We start from the raw sequence: 26,868 nt of genomic DNA, 5'->3' as shown, positions 1-26,868 counted from the left end.
TTGTAATTTGAACCATCTCCAGGTGTCGACTCCTCAGCAGTGGGTGGAATGTGTACCGGAGTCTCTCTGCTACGCCTAGGGATGTGATGCTGGTTGTCAACACAGGGATGTGATGCTGGTTGTCAACACTTGGCACCTGTCTGTCAAATAACTTGAGTGTAGGAAATTACAGTCCATAACATACTCTCCCAGTCCAACTTCATATCAATTAGTATAACGTATCAGGAGACAGTGTTTCGAACATCCTTTGTTGTTGTCTCACTATTTGCTTTTCTTTACAAGATCTTTAACAGTCTCTCCATTATAAACTCAGATTTTCAACAGTCTCTACATTATAAACTCATCTCAGGGACAGTCAAAAGTATTTTCAAAAGGTGACAGGTTAAGAGGAGGCTTAGGAGTGATTCTGATAGTGGGAAGGACTAGTGGCCAAAGCTACCAGCCACTCCAATCTAGTTTTAGCATTCACTCATTCAGTTCATTCTAGGTAGTAACATTTACTCTATTTTCCCACTGGTTTGTGTCTAATAAAGAGTATATGACTTACTATCACTGCTCATACTCATTTTCTAAAAGTTATTACCAGTAAGAATGAATACCCCTATCACTTTCTATATAACTCTAGGGATACCACAACAAAAACCCTGAGTATGACACAGCAATATTAGAAACATTTGAATAAACCATTACCCAGATAAATATGTCATCAGTACACCAGTATATACTTGAGAATCCAGCAAGGTGGCAATTGGATTAAGTTGATTTGTTTTACCTGGAGAAAGTCCATCTGTAGGAGGGGTATGGGATGGCTCTATTGGTATTGTCTTCCTGACATTTTCTCTCAATCAATTAAGACAGGATATTGCCATCCTACTAGCTTGAGAAGAAAAGTCTGATGCACACTATTATACTCTTACCAGCTTGCACATACCTTCTTTACCCAGTTGAGTCAGACCATGTGTTGTCTCAGCTAGGCCTGGAATATACACTCTGGGAACCACAGGCCAAACCTTGTCCATCTCTCCAGGGTTCAGAGGACTCCTGACCACATCCCTTCACCTTCCAGACAGCTTTTTTTTCTGTAGGGAACAGAAGACTTATATTTTAACTAATTCATGTGAGTTTACAATTTAAAAAACAAAAAAAACAAAAAACATCGATTTTTTTGGTTGTCATTTTTAAACCTGCGGCCTACTTGACAACTTGTGTAAGCTTTAAATTAAATAACAGCTACTTCATTTGGTAACAGTGTCACTGTCACAAGTACTTCATGTAATGTGAGTTTGCTACTCATGTCCTGCTATTGTCATAAGTTTCTCTGTCGCCTCAACGTCACCCCCTATCTTAGAAAAGTACTCAAAACCAATGTATATCAACTGATTTAGCCTCTGCCAACTCACATGCCATTTTCAATCCCACAGTTTCAGCTATTTGGCTAAGTGAGGAGGGCAAAGGGGTCAATTTTATAGCACCTTTGTTAATTATAACAATATCCAGTACATGTCTATGTAATTATGAAAAATATAAAAACAAAAAAATGTTACGTTTTCTAAAGGGTTTCACTTATGTCAGGTCTTGTGGCAAAAATCTTAATCTAATGTTCCACATAGATATGCATATCTGTTCATCTACCTGATTCACCTACAGCTAGTCTTCTGCCTCTTCCACCCTTTGTGCATTCTGAGGCACACTTTGTACACTTTGCTCAGGAGACAAAAGGCAGATACCCATCCCACCATGACCTCTCCATTGTTGGTAACAATACTACCATCTCCTCTGTCACCCAACTCCGTTGCTTGGGTGTCACCCTTGATTCCTCTCTCTCTTTTGCCCCCCACATTCATTATCTTACCCAAGCCTGTCGCTTCCAACTACGCAACATCGCCCGCATCCGTCCCTTTGTCTCTCAGGAGGCCACCAAAACCATCATACACGCACTCATCATCTCCCGCCTGGATTACTGCAACCTCCTCCTCACCAGCCTCCCCCACTCCCGTCTCTCCCCCCTCCACTCTATACTCAATACGGCTGCAAGACTCATCTACCTCTCACGCCGCTCCTCCTCTGCCTCCCCTCTCTGCCTTGCCCTTCACTGGCTCCCCTTCCCCTACAGAATTCTTTTCAAACTCCTCATCACCACTTACAAGGCTCTCTCCCACTCTACTGCCCCGTATATCTCTAACCTCCTCTCCATTCACACTCCCGCCCGCTCCCTGCGCTCGGCCAATGACCGCCACCTCTCCTCCACTCTGATCACCTCTTCCCATTCCAGAATTCAGAACTTTTCCCGTGCAGCCCCCTTCACTGGAATGACCCTCCTCGCTCCATCCGCCTCTCTCCTACTCTGTGCTCCTTCAAACGTGCACTCAAAACTCACCTCTTTCTCAAAGCCTACCAACCATCCACTTAACCCCATCTCCTCCGCTCATTCTCCCCTCTCTCCCATTCCCTCAACTGGCTCCTCTTGTGCCTGGTCTGTTTTACCCTCCCTTAGGATGTAAGCTCGTATGAGTAGGGCCCTCTTCCCTCCTGTCTCCTTACCCGTTCTTCTGCTCCATGTCTATTGCATCTGCCTGCCTGGAGTTTCTGAAGTATTGGTACTTTTTGTTTATTGTTCTGTACTGTTATACCCTGTATAGTCTACTGTTTGTACTATGTGCGGCGCTGCGGAAACCTTGTGGCGCCTAACAAATAAAATATAATAATAATAATAATAATAATAATACCACATACAATCTATAAAACATGAATCACATTTCCACAACAAAATGCCTGCTTAAAATAAGCAGCTTCTATAACCATTAAAACAAAACCTTTAGCTTCTTTCCTCCTCCTATGTTAGTGTAATGTGTGTACCCCTAAATCTGTCCGTTGTCAAAAATGTCTTAGCCCCGTGAGTGAGACAATATCTCCAATATTGGACCTTTGTCTGGCACGGATGTGATCCATCCTCTTGCAACCTCATGTCCCGAGAAATGCATGAACAAGTATTTAGTTTCAAGCACTGATGCTATAAACAAATAAGGACACAGCAAAACTATTTTTCCTACTTCCCCCCTTATTTGGTTGAAAGAAATTGAAAACAGTCATGCCAGACCTGTGTCTTAAAATATTGAGGTTTCCTATAACTCTTTGGAACAGTGTCTACATATTGTGTATCTCTTTATAAGAAAAGAATGAGATACTGACAGTTAGAGATGTAAAGAATGAGAATTAGGACAGCAAAGAAAAATAATAACAAAATGACTTGCAGACAAACAGAAAAGGAGAAAAGGACATTTACAGCAAGATGACAGCTGGATTGGGCACTATGGGGAATTGGTTCTCAACTATTCCACTAATCCCATTGTATTTTAACTAATCTATGGCCCCTCCCTCATTCTTATTAAATTTAACAGGGCGTTACATCACCCATCCAATCCAGTGTCGTCCATCGTTAGCTCGTATCAAACCCGGTATCTCTGATAAACCTTGCGATGGGCACGTGACTATAATAGAGAAGTGCAAAATGAATCCTTTGTGACGCATACTCTGCATCTCCCATGTATGTCTTCCTGGAATACATAAAAACAACATTAGAATCAGAGTATATACACACAACCTAATAAGTTATCATGGGCCACCGCAGTTAGAAGAAAGAGTGTTACAATGACCCATTGTTAACTTGTCTTTTAAGGGAAATGATTGTATCCCCGTAATTACTAAATATATATCTCTGGGTGTTCTTGTCTACAAAAGAGAAAAATAAAAGTTAGTATCAGAAACAAACAAAACATTTTCATTTCTTTACTTTCAACAGAAAAACAAACAAAAAGCATAAAACACACAAAAAAAAAACCAACCCAAAAAACCTCAGACTGCATTTATTCCCTGGTGACAATTGTTTCTAATGCAGGAAAATTCCCTAGCAACTGCCATTTTCAGTCTTTTGTATTGTTCTAAGGCAATATAGCCTCATTGCAGTCAAGGTCAATTAACTAAGACCATTTGTCTTGACACAATAAATATCTCTCACCTACTAAATAGCACATACATGTGAAACCTTATTTTTCCTTCTAGGATTTCTGAATCTAAGCCATTACAGGGACATAATAAATTTATTTTATATACTTCCCTTCCCTGGCTGCAATTTTATGAATGGAATAGAAACAAAGGTTTCTTCAGACTATTTGAACCATACACAAGCACAAAAGAAATTATACATTTAAGTTACTCATCGACCATCTCTAACGCTTGTTTAGCACCCATGTGGAAGACTGAATTTTCCAACGCTTTGCAGTGCAAAACTCCTGCTAAAGATTTTTATTGGCCATGGACAAAATACACAAGCTGCGTCCTTTCACTTCTTCTCCACTGTGTACCACTAAACAATACATGCGATTGTCAGCGTACCCAGCGAGGTCCCTAACACAGAAACTGGGAGCACAAAAATATCAACTGCCTTTCTTGCACACCTGCAAAGTATTCTACCACTGGCAGCAACTAAATATTTAATAATACCAGCCTTGCCAGCGTTTTTTGTCCCAAGTCACAATCACGGCTGCATGCGCAACCATGCGGTCTGATCGTACCATTAAGAGATACTAGCTATCAATAAACTTTGCCACTACTATTGGTATTGCGACGAAAAACCCTCGTTTTCATTTCAAAGTATAGAAGTATATATAAATATATAAATATATATATATATATATATATATATATATATATATATGTGTATATATGTATGTATATATATATATATATATATATATATATATATAATTGTGCACAATAACATAATGAACACATACAGTAGGCAGCTTCACGTCTAATAGCACCTATTTGCAGATGCGCAACCTAGGAACAGAAACAGAAAACAGAAGTGCCAAACATAGTATAAATCTATAAAACAGCCAATATATGCAGAGAAGATTCACACTCATTGCACTTTGTACATCACCGTCTTCCTAAACACTGATATATATAAAGAAATGATATTGTGGCACACTAGAACTAAAGCAAGTATGAATGCCATAGTGTAGTGCGTTACTCAAAAACCAGGTATATCTCAACTAGTAAAAAATATATTGAATAATAAAAGGTCAAGTAAAAATATGCTCGTACATCAAATAGATATAAAATAGCTTATCTGGAAACAAAGTCTCAACTGTAGAATTCCAAAGTGAAGCAGTCTCCACAGTCAGCTGATAAGGACAAGGATTCTAGATAGTCCTCTCGACGCATTTCGTCTAATGTCTTTTTCAAAAGGGTTACAAACATTACTCAGATGTCTTGAGTTTTAATGTCTGCAGCAATTAATGGATGCCAATCCCGAACAAACAGTCACACATGTGAGATCGTGTAAGAATGACACTTCCGTCCAAAGCTGTGACGTCATTGACTCCCCTGTATTCATGGTATTGGGCGGTTATATGACCTAGCAAAAAAAACACATACAGCAATCTACTAGTTGGATAGTAATCACAAACATACAACATATAGCAAAAAATATAACTATGGAGTTAAAAACGGATGCCATCTTATTAAAGACCATCAAATACATAGATAGTGACAAATATGAACATTACAGTGGAAGTACAATATAACAGAAAATATAATGCAAAACAATATAAAAATAATTAAACAAAATTCAGCATAGCAGCAAATATAAAAAAAGCAAGAGAAATAAATAAATAAGTCAGACGACATCTTATAGAAGACCATCATGTGTGTGTGTGTGTGTGTGTAATAGGTTACACATGTATAAGAAGGATAATTACAATTGAATAAAAGAGTAGCAAATACATGAAGGTATAATGATATAACCCTCTTTTTACTTAATCTAAACACTAGCCAAGAATGAAGGGTCTGTGAGTTTGGTATGAAAACTAATTTCACTAACAGATATTTATCAAATTCCTGTTTACACATTGAGATTTAGATGATAACTGTATTTCAGAAAGCTAAGATGGCAATATAACAAATATATAAACAAATTCAGCACATTTGTAGTAATTTAGTGTTTAGGTTCTTTTTTTTTTCTTCATTTTTCTATCCTACTGCATATACACTAAAGCAAGGCAAAATAAAACATAACCGACTAGATTTTTTCATTTGCATAATGAATCATGCATGAGTTCAACTGAAGATTTACATCAGAATGCATTTGGCAGGAAAAAAAAAGAAAAATATATATGTTTTATTCTAAGTGCATTACCAACACTAATTCTGGGGTCTCCTCTCTTGAAGGTGGCGGATAACTCCAATCCATTTCTCAACAGGATGTTGAACAGAGAAACCATCACAAAGATATCTTTTAGAAGTAAGAATTCTGAAGATCCCATGGGGTAAAGCAATATCCTTTTAACTTGCAGGCGCTGGAGTAGAAATATAATCAAAATGAAATGTGTGATATATTATCAAGTCTCCAGTGGAAATTTGACCTGATCATACAACTGATTGATAATATAATGCTGTTTAACAACATCTTCGGAAAGGTCTGATGCACAATGTGTACAGAAATGTAATAATGTATAAGAAGGAGAAGCTTAAGTTAGCGGGATACAGCTATTGGGCGAACTAATTCCATATTATTCTTATTTTTTGGGTGAACATTTACATGTTGGACAGGGACATTACTTAGCAAAACTGTGTAAGAGAGCGTTACCACTATAAAAAGCTATATTGGCAGGCACTCCAGATTTCACTTCCCATTTGGAATCAGCAGTTGGTTTACAGGTTGGCTGTTAAGTTTAGATGTGATTTATTTTTTGTCATTAAACTGGATTACTTGCAGCTAATGTCACTGCACCGTTGTATTACATTGCATATAGATTTCTGAATACAAATGCAACTTGTCAGTCATTTTGCTCTTTAAGTCACTTGTGCATCTGAAATGAGTTGGTAACTTTGTATTATAATATTTCACACTAGTTTCAGATTTTGCCTACAAGTGCACTACACAATTTTCAAAACAAAGTTTGCTGCAGTTAGCCTTAAAAATTATTTTGAAAATCATCCTCACAACTCTTCTAAACCTAATATTGACTTTGTGAAAGAAGATACATTTCATATAATATATAATATAAAAAGGTCACTTCAAAGTCCATCTAAAATACTGCTCGATTATTCTTGATTTTTATCTTAATAAATGATGAGAGTGAAAAGTCATTGGGACTGTTTTCACTATGCAACTCTCTATTGTACATTTGAATGTTTTTATTACACTAGAAGCCATAGCCACTCCCCTCCTTCACCCTGATTGATTGGCCTGGATGACCACGCCCCCTTTCTTCCCAATGATTGGACCTCTCAGCAGCAATTTTACGGTATGAAGATTGCTGCTGGGGGTGGGGTAGGATTTCCCCGATTGACCCCCTCTCGTTCCGCCAGTGGTTGCAGGGGAAAAAGGCTACTGCAAGCCAGGGAATGCATCCCATAAATGCACTCCTTAATCCTTTGAATCTTATTTAAGTATCTTCTTATACCATAAAAAAATGTGCATTTGCACATGGATGTAAAATGAGGTGTAAAAGTGCACCTAGTCCACACTAACTTATGATGCCACCTTCCAGTTACTCGCATCCCAACATGTAAAATGTATCACCCTTGAAGATGCTGCCATTTTCATGTGCAAACTCTATGTGTATTGCATAAACTTGGGTGCATTGACACAAAACTCAGCACAGACAGTAATTACACTGTGGATTGTACACTGTTTAAATAACATTTACTGTCTGAAACTGTACATCATTTTCAAAGCTTTTGGTTAGTCGAGGAAAGTGAACATGTTTTATATGAACTGAAAGGGAACAAGTTCATTATATGACAGTAATTATAGGCAAAAATAACAGCATGAAATACACTTTAATGTTTTGATTATACTGATTCTTTGATCCATTATACTGTTGACCACATTATCAAAAATGGGATTGCCAATTACAGTTTGCTATTAGACAGTCTACTCTTAGAACAGTTCAAAAATGTTTCAAAAATTGTTTACCTCATTCCTCACTTGGCCTTAAAATTTAGCACTTTAGCATTTTCCTAGCGGAATTTGGCTTTAATGTTTCTCAGTCCTTCCCCACATGGCAGACTACACCACACAGCAGAATTAATTGTCCATTATGGTTCCAGCTAAATTTGAATTTTAAAAACACAGTGCAAGATGGCATGTTGCAGAACTCAAAATTATATTGCCAGAAATGTGCATTACTTTGAAACGGTCTGTTTCTCCATGAATATCGATTAGTGCAAAATGTAGCTGCCATTTTGCTTATTTCTGTCTGCTGTGAATGCTACCGAATATATTCGAAAGAAAGGCAATTGAAATATTTAAATTAATAGACCAGACCCATGAGCAATACCCAGTCTATTTGCCCCCATTCTTCCAGAGTTTACTCACAATATTTAAAAGCACTTTGTAGACATCGGGTCTGATTCATTAAGGAAAGTAAAGCAAAAGAATTGAGCAACTTTGCACCTTGGCAAAACCATGTTGCATTGGTGGGGGAGATAAAAAGAAAATGTGGGGACAGGTTTATAGTTGGGGTAAGTCATGTCCTAGATCAACTTTACAATTCAGTATAAAGTAAAGCTATCAAGTATTTGTGTGCTACATGAAAAAATGGACAGTATTTATTTTATGAGCAAAATAATAAACTTGTTTGCACCCCTTGCATTGTAACATGGTTTTGTCTAGGATCAAATTTACTCCTTTTTTTGCTTGGCTCTCCTTAATGACTCAGGCCCATTATTTGCAACTACAGCACATGGGCTGTGCTAGACCTTACAGCCCTATCTCATACAGTAAAAATAAATTCACAGGTAAAGGTGTGTGCACCTATTCATGTGCAGGTGCAGGAGAAACACACATCCCATTGCAGTTAGGGACCATAAATTATCACTATTTTGTCCATTTGCAGGGAGACACACTTTTATTCATATTATAACTTAAAGGGGGAGATTCAATTTAAAACAAGGAAGGGCCTTCAAAGCAGTCTTTGAATGCAGTCTGTGGTGATGTTTCTCCATTCATGCACCTCTATGGGATTACATACTATAATAGGTGGCAACGTGCGCAGCGGAACATCTAGGTGGAATCAAGCGACATCTCGCTTTGAATTAAATCTCCCTCAAAGAGTATTTCCAGCTGCTTCCTACACACAGCTGTAGCATTAATACAAAACAGGAGTAAGAGGTGATTTCTAATATCAGTAGTAGGTGTGTTATTAATTATTATAAACATGTTTTGAACACTGAACTCACTGAGTATATAAATATCATCTACAGACCTATCACAGAAAAACACAGGTTGTAATGTACTTAAATTAATGGCTGGTATGGAGACATTTTTTTTTTTTTTAAAAAAAGCAAGAGAGGCTGTTGTTATGAGTCCACCAAAAATGGGGCTCTATCATTAAACTTCCTATAAATGGAGCTTAGATTAGCATGCTCCTAAAATACATTTTATCTCAGCCCCACGGTGTCCGAGGGTAGTTTATCTCCATTCAAGCTGATTGACAAATGTGATGCCGAAACTTTATAAGTAAAATAAAAATAAAATTAATTGGGGTTCCACTAATGTAATATTTGCCATTGGAACACTAATATCTTAAAATGTGCAGGGACTGGCTTTCAGCTCATTAGTGAGTTACTTGATAGCCTATTAAGTGCAGTGACTGTCAACTATTTGGAGAAAACAGAGGTGAGGAATGAGGTGAAGGTGACTTAAAAGGGAATGACCGTCACAGCAGAAATGATATATAACATAAACAAATCCTATTATTTTCTCATATAATATGATTATGTAACCATTCATAGAACAATGAATGGAGTCTTGCTATTTTTCCAGTGGACCTCATTTACAAAGTCCACTGGATGTGGACCCTGCCAAAATGGTCCAATCAGTGCACGTCAAGATCAAAAAGTTGGATATTCATTAAGAAAATAAAATATTTACAAGTTTTCTGCTTGTTTAGAACCAGTAATTCCATCACATAATTCAAGATGGACTAAATAGCTAGAGTGCAGACACAAATTAGCCCATTTTTGCCATATCTGATCTACACTGATTAGATCAATCAGCTCAAGCTAATTAGATACCAAAGCTTAGATGCATAAGAACCGGCAGATGAACATAATTCCAATTTATACACAGCTGTTGCAAACCCAAACTATCTAATCAGTATAAGATGTAAATGTTGGTGTGTCTTAGCTCACATAGTTGCACAATCAGTATGGTTAGGAAATGGTGTTTACAAGCCACAGAAATAAATTAGATTCTAATTGTGATTTTCTCAGTGGTGTTTACAAAATGAAAGCAAACGTCTGACCAGTCTCTACAGTCCCAAACAGGTCAACAAAAAAATGTGGTTACACCTTCACTGTACAGTTTTATTATTGAGAAAAAGATACATTTACAATCCTTGCTGAAATAAGCACAGCACCAAAACATACAAGATTACATTAAGGGTAAATATTTTGTCCCTGGAGAGAATCTTCATTGACAGTTCCATATATGTTGCCTGACTTTAAATGCTTTTTATAGACATTTTACTTCTCAAATAAACTCCTAGGGCCTGATTCATTAAGGATCTTAAATTAAGAAGTTTCTTATTTAAGTCTCCTGGACAAAACCATGTTACAATGCAAAGGGTGCAAATTAGTTTTCTGTTTTGCACATAAGTTAAATACTGACTGTTTTTTCATGTAGCACACAAATACTTGATAGCTTTTTGTACACTGAAATTTAAAGTTGATATTTGTGTGCTACATGACAAAACAGTCAGTATTTAACTTATGTTCAAAACAGAAAACTAAGTTGCACCCCTTACATTGTAACATGGTTTTGTCCAGGAGACTTAAATAAGAAACTTCTTAATTTAAGATCCTTAATGAATCAGGCCCCTTTTGTTTATTTATCATGTTAAGTAAGTTAATATATGGGATAAATCATAAGGATATTAGATGTCACTAAGGTCAATGACCATATAAAAGCATGAGTTTGCAGGCTTTACACAGGTCACTGATCTCCGAGGTGACTTCTAATATCCATAATAAATTACTGCAGGAGTTGCTTTATCCTTATTATACACATTTTCCTAATGAATAGTGAAGGGATGACATCAAAACTCGCCAATTATAAGCAATGAAATTATAATTCATAGTTTATACATCATCATCATAAACATTTATTTATATAGCGCCAGCAGATTCCTTAGCACATTACAATTGAAATGCACAAATTATAATCAGGAGTTTATACATATATTAGCATTACTTTTGCTTTATATTTAAATGATAAATGGACTGCACCATAAATGGTTCACTGGGGACTTGATTTCTTTGTACATTCTAAAGATGGGTTTAAAATATTAAACGTGTGTATTAAATCGTTTTGTGTGTTTGGATTGTTATAACGTACATCTATTTCTACAGATGAAGCTAATTTCATACAAGATCTCAGCATTGAAGAACTGTTTCCAGAGTCATTTGGGTTTTTGACTTACCAGGGTTCTATGACCATTCCTCCCTGTTATGAGACTGCGACTTGGATAATAATTGACAGACCTCTGAATATCACTTCAGTGCAGGTACAGTACAACTGCTATTCATTTCTAAGCCACAGTAATAACTTTTATTGATCCAGTTTTGAATGGCTGTGAGGACGTACATTTGCTGGTGTACATATTATATATAGGTATATTTGTGAGTTTTGACGTTGCTTCCTAGAGGTTTTGGAAAATTACATTCCAAAACACTGCCAAAAGTTGCAGATGATTCTCGTGTACTGTCATTAGGAGTCCATTATATTGGCAAACAATATTGGTCAGGTTAAATAAATAATAATTCTAACACAACTGTATAAGCACATTTAGGTTAGGTACACACTGGAGCTTTTTCGTCCAATAATTGTACCAATCAGCAGGCATATGACCACGCGGTCGGATGTCACGTTAGTGTGTAGAATCACACAATGGTCGAAAGTTGTTCCAAAGTGCCAATTGTCGGCTCATTAGGTTGGTCGTATTGTTTAATAATCTCGTTCCCATCACCTTACGATCATGTAGTGTGTAAGAATTCACGACCGATTCCACGACCAACTGCCAATAGTTCCTCAACTGCAACTCCTTTTGTGAATGTATTTCTCATGTCTGTAGCTGTCCCACGTGGTGTGTTGCCCGCATGTCAGTCACTTGTCAAGTAGGTGCTTGTAACGGAAAAGCAATAGAAGGTTGTTCTGCCCTTTATTTAAATTTCTTTGCAATATTGCTGCAGGGACATCATATATTGTTTCAGTTTGTACGAAATCAAACATTTTTAACACAACAATATGGCTGTGAAAAGTTGCTGCCCGGATGGTTGGTCTTTTTCAATCTTTTAAAACGTGTCTAGTGTGTACGTATGAATCACCCAAGCGATTGGACCTTCAGTCGTAGGTACAATCGTTGTAAATAACACGTCAGTCGGCAAATTCTCCAGTGTGTACCTAGCCTTATGTAGAGACAAATAAATAAAGTACTAAGCAGGGCAGAAAACATACATTCTGTCTAATACAAATATGCAAGTGTTATCACAAAGATACAAACAAACCTCAGCTATATATAATTACAATAAAAAAAAAGCAAAATAATAAAAAACCAAGCAAATAATTCAAGCTTTTATAACTTATTTTTTAAAAATGTGCTACAGTTAGAAGCCTCCAGAATTATGATTCATGTTGGCATAGACATTAAAGAATTGCTTATTTTGTTTACGTTTTAACTGTTTTAACCCAGTACAAATCAATTTTAAAGTGCTTTAGCGCTGCTCAATCGCTCTGCATCACTGTATATTTTTCTTTGAAAATTTTAATGAATAACTCTCTAGCTAACAAATACAAACAATATAGGGAATAATAATAGTATAAAATGAAAGAAATAGATTATAAAAAAAAAGACTTGCAATTTAAAAAAAATTGTTTATAATCACAGAAAAATATATTCGCTCTGAATATATATTAACAAATGACTGTGATGATTCTCCAAAATGTAAAATTCCATAGGGTGTATAGAGTAAAGTTGTAAACATTGCTCCTAGTAAAAATCCAACTCTCTCAAGCAGCTGGAAGCTGTGAGTCTTATTCAAACAATGATCATCTGTTCTAAGTTCTCATTGATAGAAAGGTAAAAAAAAACTAAATAACACACTGACACTCAAATATAAACCTATAAATATGAAAGATTAGATAAATATGCTGCTCCCAATAGAAAAAGGATGCCAAATATGAATTGAATATAATACAGTAAAAAAGAGGAAATAAAGGAAGAGCAAGACTAATATCAAAAATCCATAAAACAATTAATATGCATAGAGATATAACTCACGTTCCCAAATGCCAAATATTTAGAAAACAATATTTATTTAATTAATGTGTCATCGACAAAATTACATTTTCAGAGAGATATGCCAAAATATATTAATCTAAGGTTAATTTAAAGGATTGCACTATTACGAACACTACTGTTAGATCCACTTTATGGAACCTTCAGTTCTGTGTAGATATAAAGTTTGAGTATGATGAATAAAGATATATCTGTATTTTTGTTGATCTTAATTCTTGTACTTTTCTTTATTTTGTTACGTTTTAATAGCCCATAATGTCTATTTATATTTATAATGTAAATAGGGAAATTTGGGAGTAGTCTATGGCCTGTTGGCAAGAGGGGTCAAAGTACATCATAACTAAGAGAATATGAGTGAAATGGGACAGGTTTGAGAGAGAAATTACCTCGGAGCGTAGTTGCATAAAAATAGGGGGAGGAGTCCCTAAGTTCAGAGAACCAGATGAAGTGAAAGTAGTGCCCATAATAATAAAGAAAAGCCCGTGAGAGAAAAAAGGGGTGGACGCCAATAGGTCGGTCGCTGTCAAAGAAGTGTGGAGCCAATTAGTAGTAGCATTGAGGGTCTGCCATAAAGAGTTCCCATGTTTAGAGAGTGGAGAACATGTACAGAGACCCTATGGAGAGGGTTACTGCAAGACACAGTGTAGCAATGTTTAAAGTGATCCAGGGGAGCAGAAAGGACAGCAATGAGGGTGTTATATCCGAAGGGGTTAGTGAAGAGACTGTAACAGTGAGACTAGTGAGATGGACAGCACGGTGGCTTAGCGTTTAGCACTTCTGCCTCACCGCAGAGGTCATGAGTTTGATTCCCGACCATGGCCTTATCTGTGTTCTCCCCGTGTTTGCATGGGTTTCCTCCGGGCCCTTCAATTTCCTCCCACACTCCAAAAAAACATATTAGTAGGTTAATTGGCTGCTATCAAATTGACCCTAGCCTGTCTGTGTGTGTATGTTAGCGAATTTAGACTGTAATCTCCATTGGGGCAGGGACTGATGTGAGTGAGTTCTATGGACAGAGCTGCAAAATCAGTGGCGCTATATAAATGACGATGATGATGATGATGATGGTGGTCAGATATACCAAACAAGGCTGAGAGAAAGCCCTCTTGAAAGAGCCTATGCAAATTCAAGAGAGTGTGATAATTCCAGTAAAGTCAGAGAGAGCACAGCGAGATTGTGTTATAGCAAGTTAGCAACCGTGAGCTAGCCTCTGTTGAAAGGTACAGAACACAGCATGTCAGAGAACTGCACTGAGAACAAGGAAATGTTTCTAAGTGCATTGAGCAGAAAATATCCCAAAAGTGGGAAATGCTTAACAGTATTAATGGGATAAAAGCATGCCTGTAGGGAGAGGCTGACATGCAATCTGCAAGTGGAACCACACTACCCAGGATGACCTATTATGTAATCTGTATTGTACACTAATGCGGTTATATTGTGTATGGAAGCAAGTGACTTAAGAACTGAGATTTTGATAGAATTAAAATTATGCAACTGAATAGTGTTTTAGACAGGTTGAGTGAGGAGAAATGTGAGCTGTCCTAACAATATCCTGAGACATGTTTAAGCATTTTTGCAGGAGTTTGTGTAAATGTATGTGATCAAACTATATTTTTATTTTCCCACTAGGATCAGTGCTGGAGGACACAAGAGCTGTACATATTTATTTTAGTGTTATTTGCAACTCAAGTATCATGCTGAAACATAGTTGTCTACTCTCCCAGAATATCCGGAAGACTCCTGAACTTCTGGGAGTCATCCTGGATTCCCAGGAGAACAGGGCAATCTCCCTGTTCCTTGCCACTCAGTGATGGGGGCAAGGCTTAGGATATCCCCCATGATCTCCCAGAGAACAGCTTGCCAAAGAGTTTTATTTTTGCAATATTTTGTCTGCTCAACTTACTGTGGCAACTGTTACATTGCACCACCAGACAACAACACCTGTGCCCCACTTAACAGATATTGCTGTAAAACTCGCATGTGCGGGCACTCTCTGGTCACTTCTGCCCACACCCAAGAACAAGCCAGGTCAGAGGACAGTGCAAGTGAGGATGTGCACTTCCCACCTATGTACCCCAGAAGCACACACACAGTGACGGGGGTTGGACAAATATTTGCAGAAAATGTGGAATAAAGAGTGAAAAAAAGTACTAAAGGGTGTTCAAAAATTCTTGGTAATGTTACTTCAGAATTTAGGTGTCACGGAGCCATAGGCACCCCTAAATAGGGAGATGCAAGAGAAAAGAGAGAGTGTGGTTTGGGGTGGGTAGAATTAAGGCATATATTTATAGTTGGACATGTCTATTTACACCACATAAAATGCACTTCTCTGATACTGCTCATGTAACAAAAATAACACTAATGACAGATTTAGAGAGAAAAGTTAACAATATGGGACAAGTAACAAGTATATTATAGGTAGAGATGCTCGGGCTCGGTTTTCCAAAAACCAACCCCCCCCCAAAACCTCCTCGGACCTAAAAATGAGGCAAAACGCCATCATTGTAATTGCTCTCTGCCATTGCTCATACAGAAACAGAAAGGGTGGTAGTATTCTTATAAGCATCCAGTGACATTGCGGTGGCACTGACACTCTCCAGTCTCCAGTTACATTGTTCTTGTCACTCTCCAGTCTCAGTGCCGTTGGTCACACAAAAACAGGGGTAGCGGTGTTCTTGTCATTTTCTAGTCTCCAGTCACATTGTTCAGGTCACCTTTAATCATAGGTACCAATCGTTAAATTCTAGGGTCTCATTTAGACCCTCCGGATTTAGTGTCTGTAATTTAAACATCCAGGATACCTCTTCTCTACACAATCTTTTATATTGGTTCCCTCCTCTCATGATGGAATGAACATTTTCTACTCCTACAGTAGTAAGACTTAGGGGATCTGCATTATGCTTCTCTAAAAAGTGACTAGAGACACTATGTATCTGTGAACCTTTTATAATATTCAACCTTTGCTCCCTAAACTGCATTTTGAGTGAGCAGGTAGTCCGACCTACGTATTAGAGTCCACAAAGGCACTCCAGTACGTAGATTACATAAATTGTCTCACAGTTTATGAATTGCATAATCTCATATTCTATTCCATTAACTGTGGACTTTATTTCACCTACACCATTCTTAATAAATGTACACATTTAAAATGTCAGACAAACGTTTCTATTGCACGTAAAACACCCCAATGTTCTAGATGGTAACCACAGTGTATTCTGAACCTGATCTTTCTGTGTTTTCAATATACTCTTTGTAAGCAGACTTCTAAGGCTGTTATTCTTCTTATAAGCAACTCATGGTTTATGATCTAAAATACCATTCAAAATAGGATCTTGCTGCAAAACCCTATAATTATTGGAAACGATTTTCCTTATTAGATGATATTTATTATTAAATTTGGAGATGAAAATCAGAGAACTCACAGTATTTGAAACAACTTTTTTTCTCTCCTTTGGGATTAGCATATCATCTCTCTCTTGTTTAGATGCGAAATCTCTAGCTTCATCTAGTAACTTGTAAGGGTATCCTCTACTAAGAAAATTTTCATACATTACTTCAACTTGTGAATTAAAATCCTCCTTTAAAGTACAATTGCTTTTAGTCCTGCACATTTGTCGTTTTGGAACATTTCTAATCCATGGTTTGTAATGTCCACTATCAAAATGCAAATATGTGCATGAATCAACAGACTTATTATAACTAGTAGATATTATCTTATTCTTATCCACCGAGGGGGTGATATCCAGATAATTAATAGATTCATTACTAAATTGGTGAGTAAACAATAAATTATAAGTGTTAGTATTCAAAAAAGAAACAAATTCCGATGCCAATTGTAAACCACCAATCCAAGTAATAAATAAATCATCAATATAACGGCCATAGAGCACAAGGTTTGCCGCATATGGACCACCCAATATGAGGTGCTCCTCGAGTGCCTCCATATAAATGTTGGCAAAACTCTGAGCGAACCTGGTGCCTATGGCCGTCCCCAGTGTCTGCAAATAAAAAGTGGATTCAAAAAGGAAATAATTATGAGTCAATATAAACATGATAAACTCTAAAATAAAGTCTTCATGTCTCTCAAAGATATCTTGTTTGTTTCTAAGAGCTTCCTTAATGACCTGAGTGCCAGCACAATCTGAAATATGTGTGTACAGTGCCTGGGCATTCAAGGTAAGAAATCCCCATCCCTGGTGCCAGGTTAAATTTACTATTAAATTTAAAACATGCATAGTATCTCTAAGATACGATCTCTGAGAGACAACACAACCCTGAAAATAATAATCAACGTAACAAGAAAGATTAGAAGTTAAAGACCCTATACCTGAAATAATATGCCGCCCTGGTGGAGAAGTGAGTGACTTGTGCATCTTCGGTAGATAATAAACCGGTGTAACAGGGTGTTGTAAAAAAAATTTAATTATAAATCTCCTTGGTTATCACCCCCTCGGTAAGAGCAAAATCTAAGATAGTTCATAATTCCATCTGATATAGACTAGTAGGATCTTTCTCAAGAACTTGACAGAAACTGACATCTTGCAACTAAGGGACTCTTGGACATAATCTTCTCTGTCTGGAACTACAACTCCTCCCCCTTTATCTGCCAGCTTAATGACAAGCGACAGATCATTTTGTAAATCTCTCAAGGCTCTTCTTTCAGATTTAGATAAACTGATCCTACCCTTAATTAAATTTTTATTACAGAGGGCTTTAAACTCCTCTAGTGTACTCTTAGAAAACAATTGAATCGCTGGACTTCTATGACTAACGGGTAGAACTCCGATTTGATCTTAAATCTACTTTCATCTAACCTAGCATTAGAACTATTTATATCAAATAGGGTTTTCCTGATCTCACTTGAAGATTCCAAAATATTGTTCTGTCCCCTAACTCTTCTAGCACACACAAGCTTTCAAGGTCTCCCGAATCTAATAAGATAGGAAACCTTTCTGTCTCTGTACTTTTCAATTTCTTAGAGGTAAAATAGCATTGTCTACACAATGCTCTAACATACACCTATTCAATTTGGTATACAGATGAAACAAATTTGGATTAGCACTCAAACCTTTAGAAAAAAGCCGTAATTGGCCTTCATCTAGTATTTTACTGGATAAGTTAAAAATACCTTTTATAGTTTCTGTTGTTTTTTTTGGGTCTCTTTCCCCCCTCTCTTCCCTCATATTCTTTTCCCTCGTATTCTCTTTGTCTTTCCGGGATCTTGGAGGCTAGAGCATCGAAACAGATCTGATGTTTTAAATGTATCTGTTATCTCTAAAAAATCCAATCCCTGGTTAGCATGATGTGATTTAGGTCTTGCTCCTAATGATTCAAAGCTATCTCTCCTGCTGGGCTTATATTCATCTCTCCTCACACTGCACCAGTGGAAGCAGTTCTTGCCAGTAATAAGAAGAAAGCCATTGTCATGCCTGGGCATAAGACCAAAAAATCCATCTCTTATGTACGGAATTATTTTACCCAATCCTGACAACATTTGTAGCGTTTGTAAAGCCACACTGACAACATGCTCATCAATAGCGTCACGGAGTTAGTCCTGCATCCAAGTTGCTAAGTCTAGATGACTTCTCCCCTATCCAGGATTACTCTGAAGAATTCTTGAGCATTAGTTCTGCTGCAGCTGCTGCTGCTGGAGGTAGATATTCAACTCAGAAGTAGGCCAAGAAAAAGACTACTAGTAATTTACAATAACAGACTGTTACACAATCCTTTGCAAGAGGATGCAAGTATGAAAGCTGTCACCCAGTTGCAAACCGGATCACAGATGCCATGGTGACTATTTTAGCATTAGATCTGCGTCCAATATCCAAAAATAATGCAAACAAAAACAAATAACAGCGCTGGGTGCAGGAGTGAGTGCACTCTATAATAAAAACATATAAGACTGCGTATAAATAAAAAAGGCACCATTTATTAATACAATAAAACAAAATATAATATAATCAATATCATAATAGATGAATGACCAGCTGATCGCAATCTCAATTAAATCCAACACAATATACACTTATAAATATCATAAGCAACTAGAATCGTCGTTGCTAAAAAACACTTCCAATTTATAAATGTTGGATGATGATGTCGGATTCAATATTATATCTTTGAATAAATAATAAGACACAATGTCTGAAAGTGCTGAGTGAATATGATGGTAATTAAGAGAACATGGAGCTCTGTAATAGTAGAACAGTGTGTGTCAGTTGATGAGTTGTTCCAATAAGGAGCTATAGATAGTCAATGCAACTAATGATAAATGAATAAATTGACTCTCTGCCCACCAGGGCTCGATGTACATCACCCGATTAGCAAACACTGCTTCAAAATGTCAACACTCCTAGTGGTAATAATAGATGAATCTCTGTCAACGGGACTCTATATCAATCATCCGGTCTTTAGCAAACAATGCAAATGATTACCGTGAACAAGTCAACTCCGCAATGTCAATTCTGCTCCACCAGGTAGGTGTGGCCACACTCCGGGAATCAAAGATATAGATCCATATGGTAAACAGCCCCAATGCGTGTAATGACAAAAGAATCACAGTCCCAACAACGCCGTCCGCTAAATCCCGCACCGAGCCCAGGACTGCAGAAACAGGGCAGCGATGTCAGAAAACACACACGCTCTATAGAAAGCACAGCCAGCACGATTCTCCGATATCAACTTGAGAAGGAATGAAATCAACTGGTCACATGAACTGACGCGTTTCATCTCCAATCGGTGATTTCATCAGAGGCAATGAGTTGTTCTCATACGGGTTTCCCTTAAATACCTTTATTCTGATTAATTAGTCATCTGGTGTTTAAAGACCACAATCGCTTCTATCCTATATAAATTCAGGCTTGTTTGTTAACAGCATTGAATGAAGTTAGAACACATTTTAACATACACACAACGAATTGCAAAACATTCATCTATTTGATGTCAATCAATTAATATAATACATATTAAAAATAATAAATACAATAATAGATGAGAACACTTAATTACAAATATCCATAATGTAATAAATATACACATATATTCTTCTCTTGAACAATAATACATAGGAGACATTATATATCTACTTTTTCTCACACTGACATTGAGAAATACATAGTCTATCTTAAAGAGCAAATAGTCACAATGGTATACATATCCATAACAGCAATCCAAACTATTCAAAAATAATGCAGCTGGTTTTAGACAGTTAATTGAGGTCTTGGATACCCATTACCAAATTCCATCACAACACCATTTTGCTAGAAAAGCAATTCCTCACCTCTACCAGAAGGTCCGATAAAATGCAATTATTGGGCAACAAAATGCCATTCTACCCACTGTACACTTAACCACAGATATGTGGACAAGCGGAACTTGGAAAACTAAAGATTATATGACTGTGACAGCCCACTGGGTTGGTGAATCGCCATCAGCAGCAGGAACAGCAGAAGCATGTACCCGACAACGCTAGATTTTTCAGAGGCAGACTACTCTGTGTATCACCAGCTTCACTAAGAGGCATACAACTGACAACCTGTTAGAAAAACTAAGATGTCATTGCAACATGGCTTATCCTGCTTGAACTCTCCTCAGGATATGTAGTTTCTAATAATGCCACCAATATTGGGACAGCATTACAGTTGGGTGAATTCTATCACCTTCCCTGTTTTGTTCACACAATCAACTTGGTGGTACAGAGCTTTTTGAAAAATTACAGGGAGGTACAGGAGATGATGTCTGAGGCCCAAAAATTTTCGGGACATTTTCAGCATTCTGCAACAGTATGTATTAAATTGCAGCAGCTGCAAGAACAATTTATTTTGCCCTGCCACCATCTGAAGCAAGACGTGGTAACAAGGTGGAATTCCACATTTTATAAGTTTGTGAGGATGGAAAAACAGTGAAAAGCCATCCACACTTACTCCACAAGCCATGACATTGGGAAAGGAGGGGGAATGTATTTAGGTCAGCGCTGTGTATAATACTTTACATGCTGTTCGGGGTGCTGAAACGATTCAAAGTAGTCACCTGTGAAGTGAGTTCAGATACTGCTAGCTTGAGTAAAGGGATTCCCTTAATTAGACTTTTGGAAAAGCAGCTTGAGAAATTGAAGGAGGAAATGAAACAAAGCAATTACGCTAAGTATGTTTCACATGTAGATCAAGTACTTTATTCGCTTTGCCAGGATCAAAGATTTATCAACATCTTGAAATTGGATCATTACATTTTGATGACTATGCTTGATCCTAGGTTTAAGAGCTATGTCTTCTCTTTCTTTCCAACTGCCCCAGATCACAAGAGATGCAATGAGCTCCTGGTGAGCAAGATGACAGCTGAACTGGTACTTGACACAACGGTGTCCACTCCTTCAGTTTCTCAGGCTACTGCTGCTAGGAAAAAACTAAGCTTTTCCAAGAGACCCAGGGATGATGCAGATGAGTCAGCAGAACTTTTTCACATCTGGTCTGGTCTAAATTGCCCAAAAAGCGTGGCACCTCTGCCATAACTACACCTGATCCTACTCAACATCCAAAGAATAGTGGAGGATTATTTTACTGACAGCGAAGAAATAGACATGTCAGACAGTCCCTTTACATACTGGGAGGAAAAAAAAGACAATTTGGAGACCCATGTACAAACTTTCTTTACAATACCTAAGATGCCCACCCTCCAGTGTGTACTCGGAAAGAGTTTTCAGCACAGCCGGGAACATTGTCGGTGATCGGCGTAGGAGGCTACTTCCTAAAAATGAGGAAAAGATGATGTTCATCAAAATGATCTACAAATTCCATGAGGAAGGCCTTTGCCGACAATTACTTCTGTAAATGGTGGATTCCAGATTAGTATTGTGTGAGGATGATGTACACACTGATGAGGGTGAGGGTAAGGATGATGATAGTATAGATTGCAGGTGGTGGGATCTAGCTGAGAAAAGGAAGCTAGCTGATGCTGGAATGCTAATTAATATTTTGGGTATAATGGCATGTTGGAAATGTTATGCTTTTCTGCAGTGAACTTTAAAGTTGTGGGGTTTTTTTTTTTAAAAAAAAGGTAAAAGCTTTTTTGTTTTACATTTTTTATTTTTACATTTATGTTACAGAGACCTCTGTAATAGTGGATTCAAGCAGGGATGAATTAATATTATGTGAGGATGATGTTCACACTGTTGAGGGTGAGGATGAGGCTGAAGATGATGACAACAACATCTTGCCACTGTAAAGTTCATTGACAGCACTGTTAGCTTAGTTGCCTTAAGCCCATTGTTAGCTTGTTTTATGGGGGCCCAAGCAAACCAAGTACTTCAGACACAAAAGTGGCACTCCTTGTCGCTGAAGTGCTTGCTTTGTTAAACTGTACCTGCTACCCCTCCTGTTTCTGTGTGAGTTTGTTAAAGCATTTTAACATATGGGTGAGTTCATCTTGCAGCACTTTTCTTTTCTGCCACTGCTGTGTGGCAATGTTTCCTAGATGTGCTATAAACTGCCATGTGTTTGTGTCATTGCTCTGTCGCTTAGCATCCAGCCAGCACTCTGCAGTCTTTGTCCGAAAGTATATGAAAATAATATTGTGACCTGTGAGGTGGTCAAAATTTACTGGAAATTACTGTAAATTAGTGTTATTGAAGTTAATAATAATGTAGGAACAAACAAGGAGCAAAATGATGTAATTTTTGCATATTTTAGTAATTTTTCTAAAAAATACAGATCCAAAATCAAAGCCCAAATCAAAACACAGGGGTCAGTGAACATGTCTAATTATAGGTAATTGCTTTTACATATTAATTAATGAGAAAATGTAACATTTTGGCTACAGGGCCACTTTAGCTTTCCAGTATATAACTGTTTATGGGCATTTTACATTAAAATACATTTGTTGAAATCATTTGTTGGAATATTATTTGTGTTAAAAAAATGTAAGGAAAATTTATGGGCAGGGCCTGTTTTTAAACCCTATTTCAGTAGAAGTTCGGTAACTTTGTGTCTCTGATATAAGCCATGGAATGAAAGCACAAGTGTTTTTATACACATATATACATATACTCTTTAAATTTACATTACAGAGTGTATCTTACAAGTGAACACTACATAGTACATATGTACAGTATATGCTGTATGTTATTTAATAACACTTTATAAAGCAGACACTATTCTGGAGACAATGCTAAAAGCAGTCCCCAAAAGCAACAATTAATTCCAATCTGCATTCTTAGTATAAATGTTGCACCAAAATGCAATGTTAGTAACTAGTGGCTATATCCTTACTAGTGAATTTGAATAAATCTAAATATATGCCCTCATTTTTCCCCATATATAAGGATCCTCATATCTTGTGAGTTCTTACACTCACATCTATATTCACATATTGTAAAAGCCCTAAATTCCTGGTGGCTATACAATCCAAGCCCTTGATTTCTGGTGGTGATACAATGTTGATATCAAATTTGTAGTGGCAATACCAGGACGAACCCAAATCTATAGGGCCTATATCCGGCTGCTATATAAACAGTTGTCAAAGTGGGCCGGTAAGTACTTATATGTCATACTGCCACTTCTCCCCAGTCATTCAGTGAAGTCATCAGCAAATAGGAGTGTAAGGTGATTGCAGATCGAAGCAGACAAGGAGCTCCAGCACCCAGTACTCTTTGTCTGTCTCCATCAGGAGACACAAGTACCTAATACTCCCCTACCTCCAGTGTAACGGAACTAGCACCTGTTACTCCACCAATGTCCTCAGGTTTTCTAATCTATCGCCTCCCTACTAGTCCGCACCAGCAACCAAATTGGAACTATCTGAGCAGCAGCAGACATCTGCTCAACCATTAACACAGGCCAAGTACTACCCATTGCTGCCTATTTCCCACACATACCTCCGCTGTTGTGGGGCCCCACAAAATGGCTTCCATGCTGTACCGGAGCTTTCAAGGATTTGAGTTTGCAACTGGGTCCATGACTTGAGTTGTCATATAGGATAGAATGGGGACGGATCGGGGTTGACCTTGTCACAGTGCTGGCAGCACCCAGGAAAAAAACACTTTGCTGGGATAACTATCAGATACAAACCACATCCGGCCAAGCCGCTTACTCCTTAGAGTAGTGAGGTACAAGCTGAAGTTAATGGATTGTAAAAGGTAGAATAGTGTTGGATGAAGCCAAAGTAAAGGGATTTATAAGTGCTACAAACAGGTGATATCAATTGTTCAGACTGACTTGATCATTTCACTGAAGAGATGATTGCAGTGTAGGGAAAGCTGTGCAGTAGTACAGATGAGGTGACTAGCTAGATTGCTGTCTTAGCAGAGTGATAATTACAGGAACTGAGAAAAGTTGTTTATAGCTGTCATTGTGAATAATTATATTACAGCTATCATCTGGAGCTAGTGTGTGAATCCTCACAGCAATTGTTTTCTGATAGCTGTCATCTGGAGATAGTTTTGTGAATCCTCACAGGCCTACTCCTTTCCCCCACCTGATTGTTGGTTGCTAAAGAGCTGTCCTGGCATTGCCTTCAGGAACAACTGAAAGGGAGAGATCTGGTACAGAGCTGGCAACTATTTCCAACAAGAGACAGCACCCTGCAGTCTCTGCATTCTCAACCATTGGTCCGAGGGACAGAGCTACACGACTTAAGGAGCATTGATGGTGACTTTGGACACTAAAGTACCCATCAGTTTCCCCTACAACACAAATAGTGAGTACTACCTTCCCTTACCTTGAAGTAACCCACCCCACCTCACAAAGGCTCACAATTAGACAACCAATTCTGGAATTCTCTCTCATTACAGTTCACCATGTTCAGTGGGATGAGCATCCTTCACCATTCCTCAAAAGTCAGCTAATAAATTACTTGTGTCCTTTAATTCTGCAAGTAACATTTTCATTAATAAGCCTTATTAATTAAATTAAATCAGCTGGAATGCTGGATGCTCATCAGGGCTTATAAAAAGACATTCTTTATCTTGTGTGTTGTGGGTCAGGGGGAAAAAATATGTGGTGTTCCTTCGCTGTGATATGATGAGTATTAATATTCCTTGTAAGGAGAAAAACAATCTGAAAGTGGCGCTGTTTGTCTTTATTTTCTGTAGCTAAGAGGATGTCTGTTATTTTAACAAAAGTCTTGCCCTTTCTTTATAGGAGTTGTTGTAATAGTGCAGCTGTGGCTCTGTTCCCTCTTGAATAATCTGTTACTTTAAAAACTTAGGAGAAAATCTTGAAAGATTTAGTATAAGGCAATAGTTGCTTTAGTGGGCTTTTTATTGATGTTCTCTGGGTAGACATTGCAGTTTCTCATTTCTATGCTCTGCTGGTTGGGTATGCAGTTGATAGGCTTGGGCAGGGATGGGGTTTGCAGTCTTCCTGCTCTGTATATGCCTTCAGCCATAAAGCATTTTTGTTGCTATGATGTTTTCACCGCTATCTAGAGGAGCATATGCGTGATCGCCGTGATATGCTGGTAGCTATGATGGCTGGAGGATTCTGATGTCCCCGATATATGAGCTTTGCTTTTTCTGTAGACGGACTCTGTTTCGAGTCAGGAGAATCACTTGTAATCCAATTAAATTAGCGACAAGGCTCCGTAGTAACCTTGCAGCTATGTTTCTCGCTGTTACAGCTAATAGTTACTGACATAAACTTCAGGAACAGATAGTAAGAGGTCTTTGCCTAAAGCAGCCGCCTTTCTCATAGAGCTTGTTGCGCTCGTAAGTACTTGGATGCCCCCAGGTGTTAATTCTAGCATAGTAGACGTTTATATGTAGTAACGAAGCGCAGGAGGAGGCTGTAACCGGAAGTCAGGAAAAGTCCAATGGCCAGGGGTCTGTAGCAATCAGGTTAATCAGGGACAGGCCAAAAGTCAGGGCTGGTAGCAAGAAACAATAAACCAAGCCAAAGTCAGGGACAATCAGAGTTCAAGCAGGGTCCAGAAACAAGCCAGGGATTACAACAGAAATCAGACAGTAATCAGGCAGAGTGTCCACAGGAACAGGAGTTGGTTAGCTAATGTGAGGCACAATGCTACAAATCGTGCCTTAAATAGTGGAAGTGGCCACTCAGAAGCTCAGGGCAGTAGCTCTCACAATCAGCCACAGGATGCTGAATAATCAAGCAGAGATCTCTTGTGCATGCGCCCGGCTGTCAGATTTGTACTGGGACATGATGGTGAGCAGCAGAGTGTCCCAGCTATTGCCCCAGCGATGGCAGGGACGCGAGGGAGGAAGTGACATCCAACTGTCAGGACAACAGCTGGGACGTGGCCCAAAGAGCAAACACATGAGCCAATGCCGGGGCGGCTCATAACATCTGCAAGAAAATCCCGCAATTACAGTAATAAAAAAAATTACTAATTTTCGCTACTCCTATGTACCAGGTACGTATGGCATACAGATCTGTAAATAAAGTAGAAATATATTTATATGTAGATTTTATGCAGAGTAATTGCTTCTGCCACCTCTTTATCATTCATTTTGTTTTTGTTTTAAGCCTACTATAGTAAATATTATGCTACA

At 37.9% G+C, this 26,868-nt stretch overlaps 1 protein-coding gene across 2 annotated transcripts in view; it reads left to right on the top strand.

Annotated features, from left to right (window-relative positions):
* The window catches only part of LOC142107669 (carbonic anhydrase-related protein 10-like), a 241,190-nt gene that overhangs the window by 196,342 nt on the left and 17,980 nt on the right, over positions 1-26,868 (top strand). For both annotated transcript variants that reach the window (XM_075191238.1, XM_075191237.1), the window contains 2 exons: positions 6,232-6,304; positions 11,422-11,576. In XM_075191238.1, the coding sequence (XP_075047339.1) occupies positions 6,232-6,304; positions 11,422-11,576 (228 nt within the window). The remainder of the gene's footprint in view (positions 1-6,231; positions 6,305-11,421; positions 11,577-26,868) is intronic.

This window comes from Mixophyes fleayi, chromosome 11 (genome assembly GCF_038048845.1).
Source record: "Mixophyes fleayi isolate aMixFle1 chromosome 11, aMixFle1.hap1, whole genome shotgun sequence".
Classification (NCBI taxonomy): domain Eukaryota; kingdom Metazoa; phylum Chordata; class Amphibia; order Anura; family Limnodynastidae; genus Mixophyes; species Mixophyes fleayi.
This window is presented reverse-complemented; position numbering and strand designations above follow the sequence as displayed.